The following is a 22702-nucleotide window of genomic DNA, read 5'->3' as shown; positions in this document are numbered from 1 at the left end:
GACAAGGAAAGAGCTAGCCTAAGGGAGGAGTCCGGAGAGAGTGTGTGTTGCAAACTAGAAGGCTGGCAAGTGGTTATCAGCCCTTTAATAGGTCTAAGCTGATTGGTGAGCTCCTTGTTGATTCTAATGAGGCTATTTTTATACTGATAACTATATTATTCCCGGCAATTGTCATGGTTACACAGACAAAAGGAGAAGGCGAATGATAAACTTTCTGAATAAAGGAATGGCATGAATTGGAATCATTTAATCGCTTATTCTAACAACAAAAACAGGGCCCTGTCTGTGCTGAGCTAATGAACTCTGGTTTATGCCTGAGGCTCTACCCCTCCACTGACATCAGTCTCCTCATCTTTAAAAATGAGGGAGTGGACAAAGCCAACGTTCTCCTAGGTCTCCTTTATGTTAAAACTTTCATGATTCCGTGGTTATCACTGAAGGTTTTCCATCTGCTCTACTTGAAAAGGAAACAAAGGAAACCTGGAAATGTTAAAAATCTTACATTATTGAACCACAAGCTTGCTTTCAAAACAGGAAAAGAGTATAAACGTTTGGACTGAAGAAATCAGTGTCAGTTTAGATTTTTAATTGGTGTTTGGAGGGCCGGTGGCCTAATCCGGCTTGTTGGGAGAAGTGACTGTGCCCCCAACACTGGCAAGTGAAGGCAGGCATATCCTCAGAGTTCACTGAGTAGCCATCCTCTTAGAAAGAGCAGCGAGAGACTCTCTATCAGGGCAATAAGGTGGGAAGCCATGGAGTGTACCTCTCTGCCACCCACAGGCGTGCGCACAGGCGACCACACCTTCACATGCAATGTGCGTGCCAGGTACCTGCACCGCACATTTCCCCGAAACGATATAACCGATCAACAAGAGAAAATAAAACTCCGAGTCTCGGCGAGTTAAAATGCACATCCAACAAGTTTTCAGTCTGGACTTCGGATCCCAGTGGATCTGGTAACCAGTTAACTGCGCCACTTCCTCTCCACCAGAGATGGGAACGGACTTCATCCTTCTGCCCCTGCAAATCACTGAGTAATTTTCCCAGAGTTCCTCTGCCATGGGAGGAAAGCGCCTCTCCCCACCTGTGGACTAGCGTGGGTTTGCAGTGTTTCCACGCTTCTCCTAGTATCTGACGGTTGAGAGACTGGCATGTACTGAAATTACTGGAGAGAGAGAATGGAAGGACAGGTCAGGAGAAACTGCCTTATTTGGGGGAATAGTTTCTCAGAGAAACTCAGAGATGAGTCAGCCTTAGTAGATACACCGAATGCATACCAGTGGTTAAAACTGAGCATAATATCTGGAAACATCCAGGCGCAAGGGCTCACGCCCGTAATCCCAGAACTTAAGGAGGCAGAGGCAGTGAGTTCAAGGCCGGCCCGGGCTACAAATCGACTCCAGGACAGTCAGTGCTACACAGAGGAGCCCAGCCTCAGAAAACCAAAAAACCACCAACAAAAACAAAACAGATCTGGAAACAACAAACGAGCGAAGTCTCTATATATATCTTTGGTTTTTTTTTTGAGGCTCTGGCACTTGCCTTCTGCATGCTGTGTTGACAATGGGGCGATGGGATACCAGTAGATCATTTAAGCTGGTTCAAAGCCCCTTTGCATTTACACCGCTTGAACAATCTCTCCGTGTTTCATTAGTTGCCAATAAGTTATCGCTTTGTTTCTGAGTTCGGTTTTATGGATTCTATTGTTGTAATGATGAGCGCACAGGGAAACCATGTAATGACAGAGAGAAGCCCTCACTACGGGAAAGAAAAAACACTTTGAAGCCGTGGGGCACCCAGGCTGCATCTGGGCATAATGCCAGCTCTTCTGCAGCCGGAGAACTTGCCACAGATACAGCTGGCGATAGCTACAATTCACCTGCAATAAAGACAACGGACACAGGACCACTCAGCACACTAATCAATGATTTAATAATTGTGTCAATGAAACAGATTATTCAATTGGCTCAGGGGCGCAGAAGGCTCCTCCACTGCTGTATGCAGGCTTCAGAACGCCCTAGCCTTCCCCACTCGACTGGCGTATTTCCCTCCAGGATTTTTATTTTAAGACCCTTACAACTTTTATACGGAAATATATAGGCACATCGTATGGCCCCTAGACCAGTGTTTATTGACATTTATGGAAGTGCTAGAATTTTTCGGTGAGTGAAGAGAGCCTTTCCCCACACTGTCTGTTTAGGTTTGTGGAATCTCTCCCTGGTCACAGCATTGTCCCCTTGGGGGCCGTAGAATGTCGTCTCTGTAAAGTAGACACTCTTTTCTGAGAGCCGTCACCCTGCGGTATGACTGAAGTGGTTTTGCCAGAATGAGTATACACTAGGCTCCATTGCAGTTTGGATTTTCTAACACTATTTGTTTCCACTGGAATATTGTAAGTTGGTTTACACCAGACACTATTTTCTCTAATCTTAAGAAGAATTTCTCATTGAGATTGGGGTAACAGCCCTTACTTACTAGTGGTTAAATTAGCATGTGTAGTAAGACACAAACATTCCTGCTCTCTGATGGTTTGTACCAATGGCTGCTTTCATCCCTCAGTCCTCTGCAGGTTCCTTGTCTGATCCCCCGGATCACAGTTGTGGAGCCTGGATAAAGAATGCGGAAATAAGGGCTGAGAAGGGGAAGTGGACATGGGCTCCCATTCCTAGCCCATAAGCTAACTGTAATAGATAAGGAAAGGCAAAGGAAAAAATACTTTTCTCCAGTAGGATTTCAGTGGGTATATTAACCACACTTCAGAGCAAGCACCATGCCTAGGAGTAGTTGGTTGACACATAAAATAAAATTGAACTTACTTTTGTTTTTTCCACACTTTTTGTCTCTTATTGCTTTGTTTGGGCATTGTGTGTGTGTGTGTGTGTGTGTGTGTATGCGCACAGATTATTGTTCTTTTGTTTGTATACTTATGTCTTCGTTTTTGTTAGGTGTTTCCTTTTTTTTTTTTTTGCTTTGTTTGTTCATTCATTTGTTTTTTTAAAGAGGGAAAGAGAAAAGGTGTGGAGTTGGGTTTTATGGAGGATCTGGGAGAGGTTGAGAAATGAGAAAAGTGTGATCAAAATATATTAAACTGAAGGAAAATTTCCAATTAAAAGAATAGTGAATGCAAGGAGATGGCGGGGTAGTGTGCGGTATCCATGGTCACGGCCTTTTGCGGTTTATAATGCCATGATCTTCCCATCTCAACAATTTTTCTCTCCTAGCATTTTCTCTTCTGACTTACTATCTTAACCTTGCACGGAATGGTTTGATTTCTCTTATACTCACATGCTAAGCCTAATACATTTTAAGAATCTAAGTATTCATTGTATCGGTTTGACTAGAGTTAGGTCTACCCAGTCGATAAGCTTTTCACAACATTAAACCACCTCCTAAACCCATTGCCTAACTATGATGTTGAACATCATCAACAGGTGAATGGATAAACAAAAAGTAGCATGTACGTAATGACCTTTTATTCAGACACAAAACCATCTTACTTGAAAGAGAAAACATAAGGCATATGTAATTACATAATTGGTACATCTGTAGGAATTCAGGTAGAAATTAAGCCTTGTTAAAAAATTTTTGAGCTTTCCTCCTGTCCAAAGGGGTGGACCAGTTTAGCATTTTTATGATGGATCTGTTCCGCATCCTTTCTAGAATCAGACACTAGTCACTTGTCATGGCTGCCATGCTCCTACAGTTCTGAGAGGAGGCTCCCTCGCCCGATGTGATGCTCTTTGAAAATCGGCACTTTTTTGTCAGGTTATTTTCAAATATATACCCTGCTCATATGGAAACAACTGGGGAAGTCCTACTCAACATTCTGATATGTATGACGGACAATAGGAAAAATTTTATGTGCTGAAATCTATTTGTTTGTGTTTTAATCTTCAAAGCATCCCTCTGCTTTCTTTCCACAGCCCTGAGCCTTTGGGGGGCCAATTATTAAGGGCCTGATCTTTGAGAAGATGTAGCTCTTCTAAGGGTGTGTATATTTTAATAGGCTTGACGAAGACCTAGAGAATTACTCCAAGGCTCTAGTCAACGATTTCAGGCATTGTGACAGGCACTGAAGGGATGTGCTTTAGGCCAGAGACCCTGCATCACTCTCTTCAAATTTCACAGAATAGACAGTTGTCTACTCCATAAGCAATGGCCAATATCCTTTTCTACATTTTTTTCTCCTCATAATTTTGACACGAGCTGTGCAGTGGCAAGCAGGTACTGACTGGTAGTTTCCATTATGTATGGGGGCCAATTTTATTAAGGATCTGGGAAATCCCTCCCTTGGTGGCATATTTAGAAAGTACTATTGGCATCCCGTCCCTCCGTGTTACCAGTGAGTGACATGTCAATGTCTTGATGCCTGATCTTAATTATTCACTCTCTGCCATTTCCAGAGCCCCGAGATCGCTTTCGTCTGTGCTGACACACAGAGAACAGCAAAGAGCATTCTTGGTTTCCAAATATACATACAAGAACAAAGAGGAAGAATTAGACATATAAAATCACGCACATGCATAGGAACACGTGCATAGGTAAAAGCGAACCGCCACACTGGCTCTCTGGTAACCGGCAGAGCTGGGGTGAGCCTACCTCAGTCATGTGTGTAAGAAACCTCTGTGACTTTTTATCTTGATCACCCCTTAGGGAGAAGCTGGATTATTTAAATGCTACTATTAATATTTATGAAATGTTTTTCTGTTACACGGTTTGCAGAGTACTCTTCTGAGGATAGAATGAGGTGACAGATAGGAAAATAAAGTTTGTAACTTAGAGGTTGGAGGATGCATTTTATCCTAATTATGACTATTACTATCTCCATGCTATTGTTTGGATTCAGGCTTTAGGTTATATCTACCAGGGAAGCAGGGCTGACGTGAGTTGGATTTTCAGCATTACTACCAAAATGGCAGTTATGAACATGATGCAGAGTGCTGTGAGGAAGGGCGAATGACGTGGGAGCCAAGGAGCGTGGATTTTACTACCATCTCTGCTGATTACAAATCATGTGCGCTGGGAAAATCTTTCAACTCATAGGGTCTTTGTGATCTCATCTATAAAATGAAGAAAAGTTGGCAAATACATTACAATATTCAGAAATCTGTGCATTTTTAGACGTATCTGACATCTCTCATTGCGAATTTTTCTACAAGTATTTCTTTCAACCACACTAAAAAAAATTGCTTTAGTTTAATCCCCATTATGTAGTGGTTTGTAACGAACTGTGGAAACTGAAATATTTTCCTGAAACACTTTCAGAGACATCAGCCTGTTGTCAGATGTACTCGTGACAGGGTATTATAAAGCATAGATCAAGCTAAAAAAAAAAATTCAGGATGTAAATAAAAGCGAATGCTGAAGAAAAACATTTGCTTAATGGTATTTTCATTCATTCTCATTTGCATAAGCACAGATAAATAAATAATTTCTTTTCTTAATTTCCTCCCTCCCTACTCCCTTCCCTCCTCCCCTCTCTGACTCCCTCATTCTCTTCTTCAACTCCTTTCTTCATGTCTCCCCATTTTCCTTCCACCCTTCCTAACCTGATTTGTTTCAGGAAACTAGAGAAAAATCAAACAATCACAAATGCTAATTTAGAATGGCAAACTGTATCACTTGTTAGCAACTTCCCAAGAAGCTGTTTTATGCACCTTATAAGTGGATGATGAAAAAGATAAGACAGAAATAAAATGTAATCTGTTATCATTTTCCTCCTAGGAAGCCATAGTATTCCAAAATTATATGCTCATAATCTGTACCAAAATGTTATCAGCCCATGGATTTTCCTCTGACAGATTATTGTTTTAGCAAATAATTTGCAGCTTTATTCATTCCTCCATTTAAAAACTGTCTTCACAAATTAAATGAATCAATTAGTCACAGGGAGAACAAACAGGTTTACATAATATATCTCTGAAGATTGTAGCGATGAGGTGACAGTTGAACAGTTTCTGGCTCCAAATATGTTGGGGACCAGCATCAGGGCTGAGGCATGGGGAGGTACAAAAGCCAGGAAACACATCTTGCATAGTAGATCACTTTCAGAAACAGCAACAGGCAGTGATGCAGGTGGAGGGGGCAGTCCTCCTAAGGTCAGCATAGGATGGGAAGTGTATGGAGGCCATGCTAAAGAGGAGCAGGCAGAGGCTGCAGGACTTCAAAGGTACTTGTGCTGACCACCCGGGGGCCACTGGAGGGTTTGGGCAGAGGAATGACTTTGAGCATTGGTGTTAGAGCAAGACTTGTCTACTGATGAATGGGGAGAGCTGTTTAGTGACAATTAACACAAGACAGGTGGCAAGTGAAACTGTGGAACAAAGTGATGAACATGATGAAACAATTTATAGATGGAGTTTGAACTTGGTAAAGAGAGAAAGTGAGGAGGGAGGGAAAATGAGGGGAAGGGAGGGCGGCAGAGAGGGAGGGAGGGAGGGAGAGAGAGAGAGAGAGAGCGCTTGTGACTTGATAAACTGAAGCTATACATCTGACATTGACTGTGATGGGGAGATAAAGAATTCATCTAAGAGAGTTTTCCAAACTTCTATGAAAGGAAGTATTTTTAAAACTTTTAGCTACTAGTGTACTTGTATTGACTAATTCCTCTCGTTCACACTTAAATTTAAGAAAGGAAATTGAGAAGCAGATAAAAGTCCAGGGTGAGACCATTTTCTCCAGTTCATTTAACATTCAGGTAATATATACTGTAACCTCTTACACATTAAAAGCACTCTGTTAGGTGCTGCAAAAGGTAGGGAAATGATCAAACGGGAATTATGCTATTAGCACACATATAATTTAATAGTGGCACCTAAAGTGTGATTCATTACAGTAGATGGAGTGCCATGATGTTTGGGCATAGGAAAGGGATTATGAAGAGGTAACATGTGCTAGCTTTAAAAGCAGGTTAGCATTTTACATTATAGGATAAACAACCACATCATCAAACGCAGGGAGGCTGGGGAGGTGGAAGGCATCTTCTTATTTGTTAATGACTTTGTGAAATTTTTGAAAGCGATCTGAAAGAACAATCAAGAATAGCCTTTGTGAAAAGCTGGGGGAATTAATCTCTGATACTCCTTAATGTAATGCATTTCTTTATCTCATGTGTATGGAGAAGGAGTTAGCTACTTTCTCTGCTGAGCATTGGGAAAATAATTCCATGGTGGAAAAATTATGATCAGTCAGAACAGGTCCTCAATTCATGATTATATTTATATGAAATCTAAGTTCAAGATTATATTTAATTAAAGGAGCTACCATTCTTGTCAAACCTTCATTCCTAATAACCCTGTCAACAAATAAGATGGGTGATGGTGGGCCTAATGTCTGCTAAGCTCAATGTTAGGCGTGAACATAGCAAAAGAAATCAAAGCAATTTGCTCTCAGTCTTTCGGGTCCATAATCTAATATGGAAGATAAATACAAAGACAAATACATGAGAGCAGTTCCAGAGCTGGATCAAAGCCCTGCTCACCCATACTGTAGTCTCAGAATGTGGACCAAGGGTAGGATACTGACTTGCATTTGGGAATAATCAAGGCTGGCAAGATTGAATCAGATAGCCTTGCGACACTGGCTGAGAAAAAGCACCAGCAATTCATTGATATCAGCACTCAAAGTGGTGATTTCATGGGCTAAATGGCTGAGACTGTAGGAGGGAGCCTTCCCTCGATTTCCAGCATTAATCTTCATGAGCAGAAATTTTTGCTTCAGTCATGTTTCTACATCTCAAGCCTGCTGATTTTTCTTTCCTGACATCTGTCTAAGAGCTGAGTGGTGACAGTGTCTTTTTTGGATAGGCTGTCCCATTGACAGTCATAAAATCTCTGTTTGGAAATCACTGAATGCTGCCAGCACAGAATGGACATTCTAATGTGACAAGAACTCACAAGGAAAACGCGGGTACTCGTGCAGACAGATACCGACTCCCAGAGCTTGGAAAGCTGGTTGTCAGTTCTCTCCACTCTGGGTGTGGACTTCCTGATGACTGGAGGTACCTCTTTTTTTTTTTTTTTTCTAATCAGTGGGGAGCTTAATCTTTTGCATCTCTGTAGGCAAGATACCCTGTGCATATTCAACACAACAAAACATGACAAAGGAGTTGTCTTTGCAAAGCTTGCTTCCAGAAGCCACCGATTTGGTAAACATCTGAGGTGAAATGTCAAAGGTCATACACTATTGCTCATGGAAGAGGGATGGCTGGACTGCCTTCTGAGGGCACATTGTGGGAGGAGGCTGAAGAGAATGTATCAGAGCCCTGTGTTACCTGAGTGCAGCACACTGAAATATCACATAAGTGATGCATAGCATTTAATGAGTCGGGACTGAAAACTTTAATTAGCTTGTAGGGCTTTTTATTATTTTATTATTTTTTTTTGTTCATTATATTTTCTGTTCAGTCTCTGTGGATGTTCTGCATTTTCATCATCAGATGACTGGCTGGCTATTTTTGTCAAACAAGAAGCCTGAAACCATCAAGTCTGCGTGTGGAGACAGTCTGCCCGCTCTGTCAACAGGATGAAAGGGAGTCTCGGGCTTTTTTTAATTACAAGGATAACATGTTCTCTCATCTAATAATGAAGATGGTTAGCAATTTTAAATTTTAATAATCAATTACTGAAAGTAATTCTCCATTAAACCACAAGAGAGCCATTAAATCTCAAAAGATGGAACATGCAGCATGTAACAGTAGCCAGTTTTCTATTTTTAAATATCATTAGGGAATATCTGATTGTTTCATTTCTCTGCATTTCTTTTACCTTTTTGCTCATGCAGACCATCTCATTTTCCGCAGGAAGACAGCACATGATCTTATAAATAATAAAAGAAAACCCTTGCAAGACTTGATCTAGGGGTGTGAAATATGTGCTAAGAATGTAATTTATTTCAGTCTGGCATATTTTGACTGAATAATCAGGAAGGTGACTAATTAATGTTATACTCCACCCTGGGCAAAGCAATGCAGTGGGTCGGTCTATGCACCTTTTACCTCGGGACACACGTGCCTAAGCCTTCAAGACTCGTGACCACCGAAAGGGTTTGAGGGGAGGACAGAGGGGCCCTCACATGTATTTTCCTGGATGTGAAGATTCCTGTCCACCCTCCTCTACAGCCACCTGCACACCAGTTCCTGTTCTCCAGTGACAAGAGAAAAGATGAGCAAGTCCTAGATGGTTACGGCAATGTAGCAGACTTGTGTGTTGGAAAAGAAGCTTCTCCAGAATGCTTCAGCTGCAGAATCTGCAGCCTGGTTTAACCATTTTGCTTTTATTTTGTCTAAACACTAAGAGATATGCTGTGTAAATGGTGTGTCCCTGTGCATGCGTTTTGTGTGTGTGTGTATGTGTGTGTTGTGCATAAATGTATTTCTCTCTCTCTCTCTCTTTCTCTGTGTTATGCATGTATGTCCCCTCTGTGTGTATGCATGTGTGTGTAAGAGTGCCCGTGTGTGCATCCGTGTGTGTGTTTGTGTTGTTTAGGTAAGATGCTGTGTGGGGTAACTGGAAAACAACTGCTAATTTTAAGTCAAACTGGCATAAGGCTCCCTTAGAAGCAGCCCATTTCATTTAGAAACGTACTGTGATTTGTACCTAGAGCATTTGATTGGTTGGCGGATGGTGAAGAAGCTATCAGGGAGCTAGTGGTATCCCACTCACTTGCTCACCCTGGGGACTCTGGGGACTCAGCCATGTCTAGTAGTACTCTGATCTGTGGCAATCTGAATAAGTTACTTAGGGAGGTTAAAAGAAGGCGTTTATTAGCTTGGATCCTGAAGTAAGTTTCAAAAGCTTGGTTTTTATCGCTGGGCTGTTTTGTGTATCACTGTATACATCTGGAACTGTGTGTCAGTGTTCTTCAACCAGGACAGAAGGACCCAGAAACCTGCACATGCTGTGAACAAAATCTATATTATTGAGTTTGGTTTTACTTTTATGCATTTGTTCCTTCTTGTATGTTCCTTCCCTTTTCAAAGTCTATAGAAACAAAGACTTTTGAAGCAATGCACAAGAGGAAGACTGTACTTCTTTAGTTCTAAGTCTAGATTTAGAGACGCATTCTAGCTATTGATGCTACAGATTAGGAGAGCAGCCAGCTTGGAGATGTGTGTGTTAATTCTGTAACAGGTATAAAAATGAAGTGCCTCAGAGTGTAGAGACTCTTGCATCGTGCTGAATGCCAGCTTTGCTTAGGCTGTTTTACATTGGTTCCCAGGGTGCCTGTGGGCAATCAGGGAGGGTGCATTGGGCCATGAGCTTTTTGTTGTTGTTGTTGTTAAAAAGTTAGGTTCTTGATCCTCTTTCTTTGGAACTTTCATTTCACAGAGTGGGAAAGTCAATAGAGTGGGGCTTATTAAATTTTTGATATGTCACAGACACTTGCAGAAAAAGGACAGCAAGAGGTTGTGGAGAAAGGGGAACCCTCCTTCACTGCTGGTGGGAATGTAAATTTGTACAACCACTCTGGAAATCAATCTGGCGCTTTCTCAGACAACTAGGAATAGCACTTCTTCAAGATCCAGCTATACCACTCCTAGGTATATATCCAAAAGAGTCTCAAGTACACAATAAGGAAATTTGCTCAACCACGTTTGTAGCAGCCTTATTTGTAATAGCCAGAAGCTGGAAACAGCCCAGATGCCCCTCAGCGGAGGAATGGATGCACAAATTGTGCTATATTTACACAATGGAATATTACTCAGCAATAAAAAACAAGGAAATCATGAAATTTGCAGGTAAATGGTGGGATCTGGAAAAGATCATCCTGAGTGAGCTTTCCCAGAACCAGAAAGATGCACACGGTATATACTCACTTCACATAGATATATAATCTAGGATAAACCTACTAAAATTTGTACACCTAAAGAAACTAATCAAGAGGGGGGACTCCTGCTAAAATGCTCAATTCCTATCCAGAAAGGCAAAGATGATGGACTTCAGAAGGAGAAAAGAGGGAACAATTCAGGAGCCTGACACAGAGGAGCTCTGAAAAGCTCTGCCCTGCAGACTATCAATGTAGATACTGAGACTTATGGGCAACCTTTGGGCAGAGTGCAGGGAATCTTAGGAAAGAAGTGGGAAACAGTAAAATCTGGAGAGGACAGGAACTCCACAAGGAGAGCAACAGAACCAAAACATCTGAGCACAGGGGTCTTTCCTGAGACTGATATACCAACCAAGGACTATGCATAGAGATAACCTAGAACCCCTGCACAGATGTAGCCCATGGCAGTTCAGTATCCAAGTGGGTTCCATTGTAATAGGAACAGGGGCTGTCTCTGACATGAACTGGTTGGCCTGCTCTTTAATTACCTCCCCCTGAAGGGAAGCAGCATTACCAGACCACAGAAGAAGACACTGCAGCCACTCCTGATGAGACCTAATTGACTAGGATCAGAAGGAAGGAAAAGAAGACCTCCCCTATCAGTGGACTTGGGGAGGGACATGCATGCAGAGGGTGGAGGAAGGGAGGGATTGGGATGGGAGGAGGGAGGGAACCACAGGGGGGGGGATACAAAGTGAATAAAGTGTAATTAATAAAGAATTAAAAAAAGAAGTACATATTGAACATGGGTGATATGTATAGTTTATAGTAAAATTATGTAAAGTATTTTATGTTGCCACACCACAGATTCTGCAATAAATAAATTTATTTCACTAAAAAAAAAAAAAGTTAGGTTGTTGATCCTCTTTCTTTGGAACTTTCATTTCACAGAGAGGGAAAGTCAATAGAGTGGGGCTGTCCTATCGAAGTTTTGATATGCCACAGACACTTGCAGAAAAATGACAGCAAGTGCCAAGTCCTTGTGTTTATTGGGAGGTTCTTGGAACACCCAGAACTCAATTCTACAGAGAAGGCAGGAAAGCCATCAGGGGGTGGCTGCTCCAGGGAATTTCAAGTCACTTGTTGAGAAGTAAAAAACAGAATGAAGGAAAAGTCTTAGTGAGGCCAAATCTAACCAGGAGAAGAGGGTGGGAAGATGGTCAGGGAGCCTTTCTGCAATGCTCATGGTTCAAATCAGACATTTGAGAGACACTTGCTGGTGAGAATCTGAATGAGGTTGAAGTCAACTCCAACACTAAAGTGTGGAATTCTGAATCAAAGTTTGGGGATTACTTCATTATGAGGTGATAAATGGGGAAGCACTGAGTTTACACAGAGGTGCCAAACAGCAAGTCCTGAGAGTGGAGTTAGGATTTTGGAATTCTCCATTACCTGGTTTGAGTCCCGCTCAGTCACTTGTTATTAATGAGAGTTTGGGTGGGATACTTGCCCTTTAAACTTCACATCTCTGTTCTGTTAAGTGAAGATACCAATATCTGCACTCTTGCCATGTTGAATTGGATAATTCTTTGCTTGGCGCTGCTATGTGCACCGAAGATGTTTAGCATTGTCCCTGGCATGTATCTTTTATGTACCAATAGCAGTATCATGTCTCCACCCCATGTTTTGATAACTTTAAATGTCCCCTGGAGAAAAAGGGTTCTAGTTGAAGACTATCCTAACATTCTTTAAGGAATAATGAAGCTCTACATGAAATACTCAGAACTGTTGTAGCACTCATATAACGTTTTTTCAATAATTTATTACATAACTTTTACCCACTGGTAAAAACCTGAGCAGTATTATTACTATATTTTAAATAAGGTAGGTATAGCTTATGTCGATCATGGCCAGTGCAAACACCCTCAGTTCAGGTTTTTCAGCTAGCCTTACTCTATTTTGCTTTGAAAAAGACATGGGTTTTGAGGAAAGCTTTCTTTGCTGTTTTGCATGTGTTCTCTGTCTCAGCTCATGAGTGATAAGAGTGTATATTCACAGCACACCTTGTAGAGGCTTTGCATAACAGCAGCTACATAATTAATAGATTAAGCACCGCAGCATTCATAGAATATTCTTTGAGAACAATCACAACTTCCCTCCACATAACATTGGTGTTGACTAGCTGTCTATAGCATTTTCCCCTAAGGGGGGAAAAACATGGCATGTCCATGTGGGCTTCCACTAAAAATTCTTTTATATTGTTTCTGATTGACACAATGTACTGAGTTTGGCTTTCCATCAAATTCCCGCCAATTCTTCAGCAAAGGCAAACTTCAAGAAACTAATGAGAACGGGCATGGCTAACCAAGGTAATTTCTTCCTGCATTAATCGCAAACTCTTCAAGCACCATCAAAGCTTTATTTCCTTTGCTGCGGATTGCATTGTGTTGCATTTTGCAAAAAGCAATGAAAGCTGTTGCACATGGAAGATTAAATTTTAATATAAGACCCAATTGCCATAATGTGAGTGAGGGAACACATTTGTGTTTCCTATTTTAAAAATATAAAGATCCATGCACACATATATGTGTGTATATATGAATTTAAAAATTTTTAGTTAGGAATAACTACTTTTCAACTTACATTAGAAATAATCTACATTATCATCCCAAGTGGCATAACTTCATATAAACTATATTTCTGTATACATTTACATATGTTTATAAACATATATGTATTACATGTAACTTGGTGTAAATATAAAATGATAGGGTACATATATATGAATACAGATATGCATATATATATACACACATATGTGTGTACAGGTGTAAGCATTTGTGCATGCGTACATATGTAAATATGTGTATTTGTATTCATATATATAATACATATCAACCATCTATAGATATGCATACACATATATACATATACATATATAGATGGTCAATCTATATTTATATATGAGTACAGATATGCATATGTACATATATGTTTACTTTTCTAATTGAATATGCTTAGAGTAAAACTAACAGATCAATACTTGAGGTAAGTTCTTGGATAGGTGTTTTATGTGAGAAATTTTGTTTTGTTTTATGAAAGCAAATTAAGAGCCAAATCAAAACAGGTTTGATATTTATTTTGTTTAAATCTGTATTGCATGATCTTTAAGGTCATCTGTAAGTTGCCTTCCAACAGCTCTCAAGCTCTTGTGTTCTCTTCATCAGCTGTAATGTACATTTTGATATAAAGTTTAATGCTTTGCTCTACTTTCTCCTTGTACATTGATTTTCATCACTTGGTATGTGCATGCAAACATGCCTGCATGTGTGTGGGGGGGTGCATTCATGAATGTGAATGAGGGTACATACATGACATGCTGTGTGTGTGATCAGAGCACCATGTTGGGTACTAGTCCTTACCCATTTCTTTTCTTTTTCTTTTTTTTTTTTTCAGTTGTGTACATTACACTAGTGGGCTCAGGAGTTACCTGGGATCCTCCTGTCTCGGGCCCTCTCTCCATGTGGAGTGATGGGACTATATGCTCCTGGCTTTTCTGTGGGTTTTGGAGATTTAAGTGCAGTTTCTCACTCTTATGTAGCAAGTTTTTTCACTCCCTCGCTCCTTGTTGCTTTCTTGATGATTATGGCACCATTTCAGTCTTTCCTGGCCACACACATTGTTCACGGCTTATTTCATAGCTTCTCATTAGGCGAGTAATTTTGTACTGGTTTGTACACTTTTTAGTCTTTATTTATTTATTTTTTTTATTTTAACTAAACTATCAGAGTTTTAATAACTTAAAAAGAAATCAGAAGTTTCAAACTTTGTTCTGCTTTTAGTAACTCACTGGAGATCTGCTTAAGCAAAGACTGTTTTCAGCAACAGCAGTCTCTAAATCCTCAGATCTGTTTTATTTAGATTTTTCTATATACATGATTGAAATGTGCATTCATATGTGTACCATAAACTGCATCACATATAGTTTACATAAATATTCTTTCTTTCTATAACAGTTGAATGTGTAAACACTTTTGGATCCCATATTCCACCATGCTAATTACAGTATTCTCATAGAAAAAAGTTACCTTTTTATTAAGTATACACTATATTAAACAAATAAATTTCATTATTTAATTTTGAGAATCATTTCTCTCATCCTTGTGAGAAAGTCAGTAGTTCAGTATTCAGTAGTCAGTAGATTTAAGCAGTAGCTCATGTCCTAAAGTCAAAGAGAATTAAAAGTTATTCACATGAGGGCTCCTTGGGTTTTTACATTGGTCAAGTAGAGAAAGGAATATAACATTTTTCCATTCTCTTGCATTTTAGTTTTCTTTTATAATTTATTACAATTTATTCAATTTGTTTCCTGGCTGTGGCCCCCTCCCTTATCTCCTCCCAAACCCACCATACCTTCCTCTTCTCCCCCATGCCCTTCCCCTAGTCCACTGACAGGGAAAATCCTCCTCCACCACTGTCTGATTCTAGCCTATCAGGTCTCATCAGTACTGGTTGCATTGTCTTCCTCTGTGGCCTGGCAAGGCTCTACCCACCAGGGGGAGGTGATCAGAGAGCCTGTCACTGAGTACATGACAGAAACAGACCCTGCTCCCTTTACTAGGGCCCCAACTGGGATACTGAGTCTATGGGCTACATTGGAGCAGGGGTTATAGGTCCTCTCCATGCATTGTTCTTGGTTGGGGTATCATTCTCTGCAGGACCCCTAAGGCTCAATTTTATTGGCTCTGTTGTCTCCTTTTGGAGCTCCTGCCCCCTCTATGTCTTTCTATCTCTCACTTCTTTCATAAAATTCCATGCCTTCTGCCTAAAGTTTGGCTATGAGTCTCGGCTTCTGCTTCGATACCTTGATTAATAGAGTCTTTCAGAGGCCTTCTGTGATAGGTTCCTGTTCTGTTCCTTGATTTGTTCCTGATTTCAGTGGGATTGATTTAAATTTCTCTCTATTTAGTTGGATGTTGGCTATAGGCTTGCTATATATTGCCTTTACTATGTTTAGGTATGTGCCTTATATCCCTCATCTCTCTAAGACTTTAAACATGAATGGGTATTGGATTTTGTCAAATGTTTTTTCAGCAACTCAGGAGATGATCGTGTGTGTGTGTGTTTTCTTTGTTTGTTTATGTGGTGGATGACATTGATAGATTTCCATATATTGAACCACCTCTGTATGCCTGGGATGAAGCCTACTTGTCATGGTGGATGACATCTTTTGTGTGTTCTTGAATTTGTTTTGCAAGTATTTTGTTGAGTATTTTTGCGTCAATGTTCATAAGAGAAATAGGTCTGAATTTATCATTTTTTTGTTGGATCTTTGTGTGGTAGGTATCAAGGTTAGTATGGCCTCATAGAATGAATTTGGTAGTTCCTGTTTCCATTTTGTAGAATAGTTTGAAGAGTATTAGTGTCAGCTCTTCTTTGAAGGTCTGGTAAAATTTTATGCTGAAACAATCAGGCCTTGTGATTTTCTTGGCAGGGAGACTTCTGATGACTGCTTCTATTTCATTGTGGGATATAGAACTGTTTAATGTATTTACCTGATCTTGGTTTAGCTTTGGTAAATGTAATCTATCAAGAAAATTGTCCATTTAATTTAGATTTTCAAATTTTGTGGTGTATAGGATTTGAAATAAGACCTACTGATTCTTTAAATTTCCTTAATGTCTCTTGTTATGTCCCCATTTTGTTTCTAATTTTGCTAATTTGGATAGTTTCTCTCTGCCTTTTAGTTAGTTTAGCTAAGGGTTTGTCTCTCTTGTTGATTTTCTGAAAGAACCAGCTCTTGTTTTCATTGATTCTTTGAATTGTTTTATTTGTTTCTAATTTATTGATTTCAGCCCTCAGTTTGATTATTTCCAGCTGTCTACTCCTCTTGGGTGTGTCTACTTCTTCTTTTTTTTTTTTTTTTCTAGGGCTTTCAGGTGTGCCATTAAGCTGCTTGTATGAGATGTCTCAAACTTCTTTCTGAAGGCACTTAGTGCTTTGAACTGTCCTCTTACCACTGCTTTCATTGTATCCCATAAATTATGGTAAGCAGTGCCTTCATTTTCATTAAATTTTAGGAAGTCTCTAATTTTTTTATTTCTTCCCTAATCCAGCTGTCATTGAGTAGAGAGTTGTTTAGTTTCCATGCATGTGTAGGTATTTTGTTATTTCTGAGGTGGTTGAGATCTAGTTTTAGGCCATGGTGGTCTGATGGGATATAAGGAATTATTTCAATCTTCTTATATATGTTGACTCTTGCTTTGTATCCGAATATATGGTCTATTTTGGAGAAGGTTCCATGGGGTCCTGAGAAGAGGGCATACTCTTTTGTGTTTGGGTAAAAGGTTCTTCAGACATCTATTAGTTCCATTTGATTTAGAACCTCTGTGTCCATATTTCCCTATTTAGCTTCTGTCTTGATGAGCTGTCCCTTGGTGAGAGTGGAGTGTTGAAGTCTCCCACTATTAAGGTGTTGGGATCGATATATGATTTAAGCTTTAATAATGTTTCATTTACAAATGCAGGTGCTCTTGTGTCTGGGGTATAGATGTTTTGGATTGTGATGTCCTCAATGTGGGTTTCTCCTTTAATGAGAATAAAGTGTCTCTCATATTTTTTTATTAATTTTGGTTGAACGTCTAGTTTATTAGATATTAGGAATAGCTACTCCAGCTTGTTTTCTAGGTCTGTTTGCTTGAAAAATCCTTTTCTAGCCCTTTACTCTGAGGTAGTGTCTGTCATTGTTGCAAAGATGTGTTTCTTGGATGCTACAGAATGTTGGATCCTTTTTCAGCAACCATTCTGTTAGTCTTTGGCTTTTTGTTGGAGAGTTGAGTCCATTGATGTTGATAGATGATAGGAACCAATGAATGTTAGTTACTTTTATTGTAGAGTTAGTTACTTTTATTGTAGAGTTTGTGGTAATAGTGTTTGTGTACTTGTTTTTTTTTTTGTTGTTGTTGTTGTTGTTGTGAGGTTATGTCCTGTGTTTTCTTGGCTATAGTTGATTTCATTAGATTGGAGTTTTCCATCTAGTATCTTCTGTAGGGCTTGGTTGCTGTGTAGATATTGTTTCAGTTTAATTTTGTCATAGAATATTTTCTTTTCTTCATCTATGTTGATTTAAAGTTTTGCTGGGTATAGTAGTCTGGTTTGACAGTTGTGCTCTCTTAGAGTCTGCATGACATCTGCCAAGGCCCTTATGGCTTTCATAGTTTCTGTTGAGAAGCCTACTGTGATTCTGATAGTTCTACCTGTTTATGTTAGTTGGCCTTTTCCCCTTGCTACTTTTAATATTTTTCTTTGCTTTGTAGATTTAGTGTTTTTAGTATTATGTGATGGGAGGAGTTTCTTTTCTGGTCTAGTCTATTTGGTGTTCTGTAAGCCTCGTGAATGTTTAAGGACATCTCTTTCTTTAAGTTGGGAAAATCTTCTACGATTTTCTTGAAAATATATTCTGGACCTTGGGGTGTGGAATCTTCTTTTTCTTTTATTCCTACTATTCATAGATTTCTTCTTTTCATGGCGTCCTTGATTTATTGCGTGTTTTGTATTTGGGATTTTTCTGATTTTACTTTTTTTTTTGAGGGATGTATCAATTTCTGCAATTGTATCTTTAGTGGTTGAGATTCTCTCTTCTATCTCTTGTATTCTGTTAGTGATGCTTACCTTTGTGGTTCCTGATCTTTTCTCTAAGTTCTTCAGCTCCAGGGCTTTCTCTATTTGTGTTTTATTTATTGATTCTAATTCTGTTTTTATGTCTTGTGCCATTTCCTTCATTTGTTTGAAGATGGATCCTGTCTTTCTATGATGGCATCTATTTTTTATTTGTTTCCTCTTTCTGTGCCTCTATTTGGTTGACTGTATTTCTTTGAGAACTTTGTTCATTTCCTCATTATGTGCCTCCAATAACTCGATAAGCATAGATTTAAAATCATTTTCCTGTGTTCCTTTTTTTAGGAAGTTATATCTATCTATCTATCTATCTATCTATCTATCTATCTATCTATCTATCATATAGATAATGGTCTGTGTAATAACAGATAACACCATCAGAAATACTGCTAATATAGAATGGTACACATGTTTAGTTCATAGCCATTTTATAGACAGAAAATTAAGTGCATACATGATATACTTTGTGTAACCTTAATGATCAAGCCAACTTAGTACTTGATTTTCTTTCCCCATTTGTTATGATATTGCCAATAAGAGGTATCCTTTCAATATACACAAACAGGCTAAGCCACCTTATATTCTCATGCAGCTGCAAAGTAGACTACATGCATTCCTGGAAGAGTCAAGACGTACTAGAGCAGCAAGAGATAGCATGCTAGAGTAAAGATCATGCTGGCAGGCATGTCCCTGTGGATCACAGTCTGAGTTGCCATACTCTAACTGGGAAAATTCAGATGAAGAGTGGATTCTAAGCTTTGTTTATTCATACAGAAAATGGGTCTAGTCATTTTAGCTATGCCAAGGAACTTAACAGGCCTGGTATATTTTGATTGGCATAGAAACAATCTTACCAAATGTTACCTGCCATTAATAACATGCTCTAACCCCACAATTCAAAGACAATTTTTTATTACCTAACCTAATATAATTCACAGATCATAGATGAATAGTAACCTATAAATTTGAAAGGGTACTTGAAGAATGTGTATCTTTCTATTCCAGTTTGTCAAGGTTCACAGAAAAAAAATTAATTTTATTTTTGCATATTACTTAGAGAAGACAGTTCTTCTGAGCTTTCAGCTTAGATGATTTTAATGCTACATATATGTGTTTTTTGTTTTCATTTCTGAGAGAATGCTCGTGACCTTCATTTTTAAAGTAGTTGTTAGTGTCCCTAAAATTACCTTATCATTTTAGCAATACATTTCCTCAAAGCGTTTTTGTTTTAGAAAGTGAAATGATGAAAAAAATACTGAAGACAAATGCATATTTTTATTATTCTATAAGACAGTATTTTTATAGCTGTCTTAATGTACAGATTGAACAGAAAATAAAATGCTGATGGGACACATGGGATTCTTTTAGTAATACCTTACCTTATTAGTTTTAATTTCAACTTCCACCCTTTTTGCCTAATGGCTGAAGAAATTATATTTCTGGAAAAAGACTTACATACAGTTAAAGAACATTTCCCTTTATCTGAAATCAAACTAGCACAAATGCTTCCCTTTTGATCATGAGCAGATTTGAAGTGTGGCTCTGGCAGGGCTAACTCCAAGTACCTACTCTACATAAATTAATCTCTGAAAGGAAAATGCATTATGCTTATAATTGAAGTTATCATTGCTAATACCACTATTAATGCTGATTGAATCTTAAATTTGTGTTGGGATCATTTATTTGAGGACACTATATCTCTTAAAAATTCATGTCAAGTATACCCTATACAGGTTAATCTATAGTCTTGAAGCTATTTCTTTTTCAATTCAATTTTATTTATGTATTTATTTATTACAATTTATTCACTTTGTATTCCCACTGCAGCCCCCTCTCTTATCTCCTCCCAGTCTCACCCACCCTCCCTCTTATCCCCCTACACCCTTTCCCTAGTCCACTGATAGGAAAGGACCTCCTCCTCTTCTATTTGACCCTAGCTTATCAGGTCTCATCAAGGCTGGCTGCATTATCTTCCTTTATGGTCTGGAAAGGCTGCACCCCCAGTGGATGGTGATCAAAGAGCCTGCCATGTCTCTACCATGTCAGAGACAGTCTCTGTACCCCTTACTAGGGAACCTACTTGGAAACTGAGCAGTCAATGGGCTTCATTTGAACAGGGGGTCTAGGTCCTCTCCATGCATGGTCCTTGGTTGAAGTATCAGTCTCTGCAGGACCCTCTGGGCCCAAGTATTTTGGCTCTGTTGTTCTCCTTGTAGTGATCCTGTCCCCTCCAGGTCTTTCAATCTCCCTCTTCTTCCATAAGGATTCTGGGACTCTGCCCAAAGTTTGGCTATGAGTCTCAGTATCTCCTTCCATACCCTGGTGGGTAGAGTCTTTCAGAGGTCCTCTGTGGAAGGCTCCTGTCCTGTTCTGGTCTTCTCCTACTTCTGATGTTTGCCCTTCTGAATGAGGATTAAGCACAAAACCTCAACATAAAACCAGGCACGCTAAATCTGTTAGAAGAAAAGGTGGGGAAGAGCCTTGACCTCATTGGCACAGGAGACAGCTTCCTGAACAGAATACCAACAGCACAGACTCTAAGATCAACAATCAATAAATGGGACCTCATGAAACTGAAAAGCTTCTGTAAAGCAAAGGACGCTGTCATCATAACAAAACAGCAGCCTACAAACTTGGAAAAGATCTTCACCAATCCTACATCTGACAGACAGCTAAAATCCAGAGTATATAAAGAACTGAAGAAGTTAAACACCAATAAACCAAGTAATCTAATTAAAAAATGGGTTACAGAGCTAAACAGAGAATTTTCAACACAGGAATAATGAAGCTATTTCTTAGGCACTGGCAACCTGGAGAAGGCCAGTTCACAGAAAAGCAGGAATTCACAATTTAGCTTCATTGTTCTGTTTTTAAATAGCAAAGAGTTGATGGACCCGTGACCAGTATTGTCCTTTTAAAAATATTCATTTTCATTTGGTTAAATCAGAATTCTCATTTTAAACCGTTTTCATCTTACCTTCTTGTGATCAGTGCTTGAACAAAGTAATCATTTCTGATCTACCCATTTCTTCACATTCTTTTTTGCTGTTCTTTAGATTGACACCATGATACCCAATTCCTCTTTTTGTGAACTTAGCATGAGGGGCACTCTTGTGGTCCACCCTTTTCTCCTTTAGCTATATCTAGGTATCGTCCCCACATAACCTACCAAGGCCTGGGCAGCATTCTTTTCCCATCACCTCATTGTTAACAACAGTTGCACAATCCATAGGCCGAGCCTTGTGTAAATGGCGTTTAGTTCAGATAAAGTTATACATCTTTCAGTAAAACCTAAATTATTTCCTTTTTAAAAAATTGCTACCTATTGAAGTTAGAAATATCTGAATATATTTATATTTTGGCCTGGTTCACTGTCATTAATGGTTTTACAAAACCTAACAAAATATACAAATTTCTGTTTTAGGTGTCCTTTATTGAGCTTTTTAATATTTCTCTCTCTCTCTCTCTCTCTCTCTCTCTCTCTCTCTTTTTTAGTCCACAGAGGCTTTTTATTTATGCTTTACATCTCTAGAAAAAAATTCCCTGGATTTTCCCTCCTGTGTGTTTTCGTCTTGCTTCTTCATGGTCCATGATGCCAGCTGAGGTTGTCAGTACAATGAAGCCAAACTGACGGGATGGGAGCAGATTGTTCTGCCATTTTTCTAGGTCTTTGAGTTGCACATCACATCTAGGGCTGATCACTCCACACTTGTTCAACCTGCCTGTGAGGTTCACAACGGCTTTGTGATCATCAATGATCTCAACTTCACCAATGTAACCGTGCTTCATCATCATAGTCAGGACCCGAACGATGACTTTGGAGCATGGCCTGATGAGGACCTGGCGTTTGCCTCTCTTCTCAGCATTGTTGATACTCTTGAGAGCATCCGCCAGGACATTCATGTGCACCATGGTGACGGTGCGGAAAGATGGCGGAAAGAGGCTTTCGCTCTCTTTTTTTCTTGAAATTATTCACCTTGGAATCATGTTTATCTTCTGATCTTTTGTGTGTGTTGTTTTCTGCACAAAATCTGTCCTCACTTACTGTTTGTTTGGTGGTTCCCGGTATATCTTTTAGCTTTCTCTAATATCCTTCCTTCAGCCACTCTGTGGTTCATATAATATAGTCTCTCTCTTGCTTCTTCAGATCACATTCCATAGTGATAAGGACTGTGTGCTTCTGATTGAACCTTAGAATTTTGGTGGCAAAGCCTGGGGTAGGCTCAATATCTGTTTTGGGCAAGTTACACAAATTTTC

The 22702-nt window shown here is 39.4% G+C and overlaps 1 protein-coding gene across 1 annotated transcript; it reads right to left on the bottom strand.

The window, feature by feature from the left end:
- Positions 1–21931: 21931 nt before the first annotated feature.
- LOC110563298 (small ribosomal subunit protein uS8-like) lies at positions 21932–22373 on the bottom strand. Its single transcript, XM_060390590.1, has one exon. The coding sequence runs from the start codon at positions 22354–22356 to the stop codon at positions 21973–21975; it is 384 nt and encodes a 127-aa protein (XP_060246573.1). The 5' UTR covers positions 22357–22373; the 3' UTR covers positions 21932–21972.
- Positions 22374–22702: the final 329 nt, after the last annotated feature.

The sequence above is a fragment of the Meriones unguiculatus genome, chromosome 8, assembly GCF_030254825.1.
Source record: "Meriones unguiculatus strain TT.TT164.6M chromosome 8, Bangor_MerUng_6.1, whole genome shotgun sequence".
Classification (NCBI taxonomy): domain Eukaryota; kingdom Metazoa; phylum Chordata; class Mammalia; order Rodentia; family Muridae; genus Meriones; species Meriones unguiculatus.
The sequence above is the reverse complement of the archived record's forward strand: the minus strand, read 5'-3'. Positions and strand labels throughout refer to the sequence as shown.

What these genes read in the sequence shown, in the direction of transcription:
- LOC110563298 (XM_060390590.1), bottom strand. Translation starts at nt 22,356, where the DNA reads ATGGTGCACATGAATGTCCTGGCGGATGCTCTCAAGAGTATCAACAAT.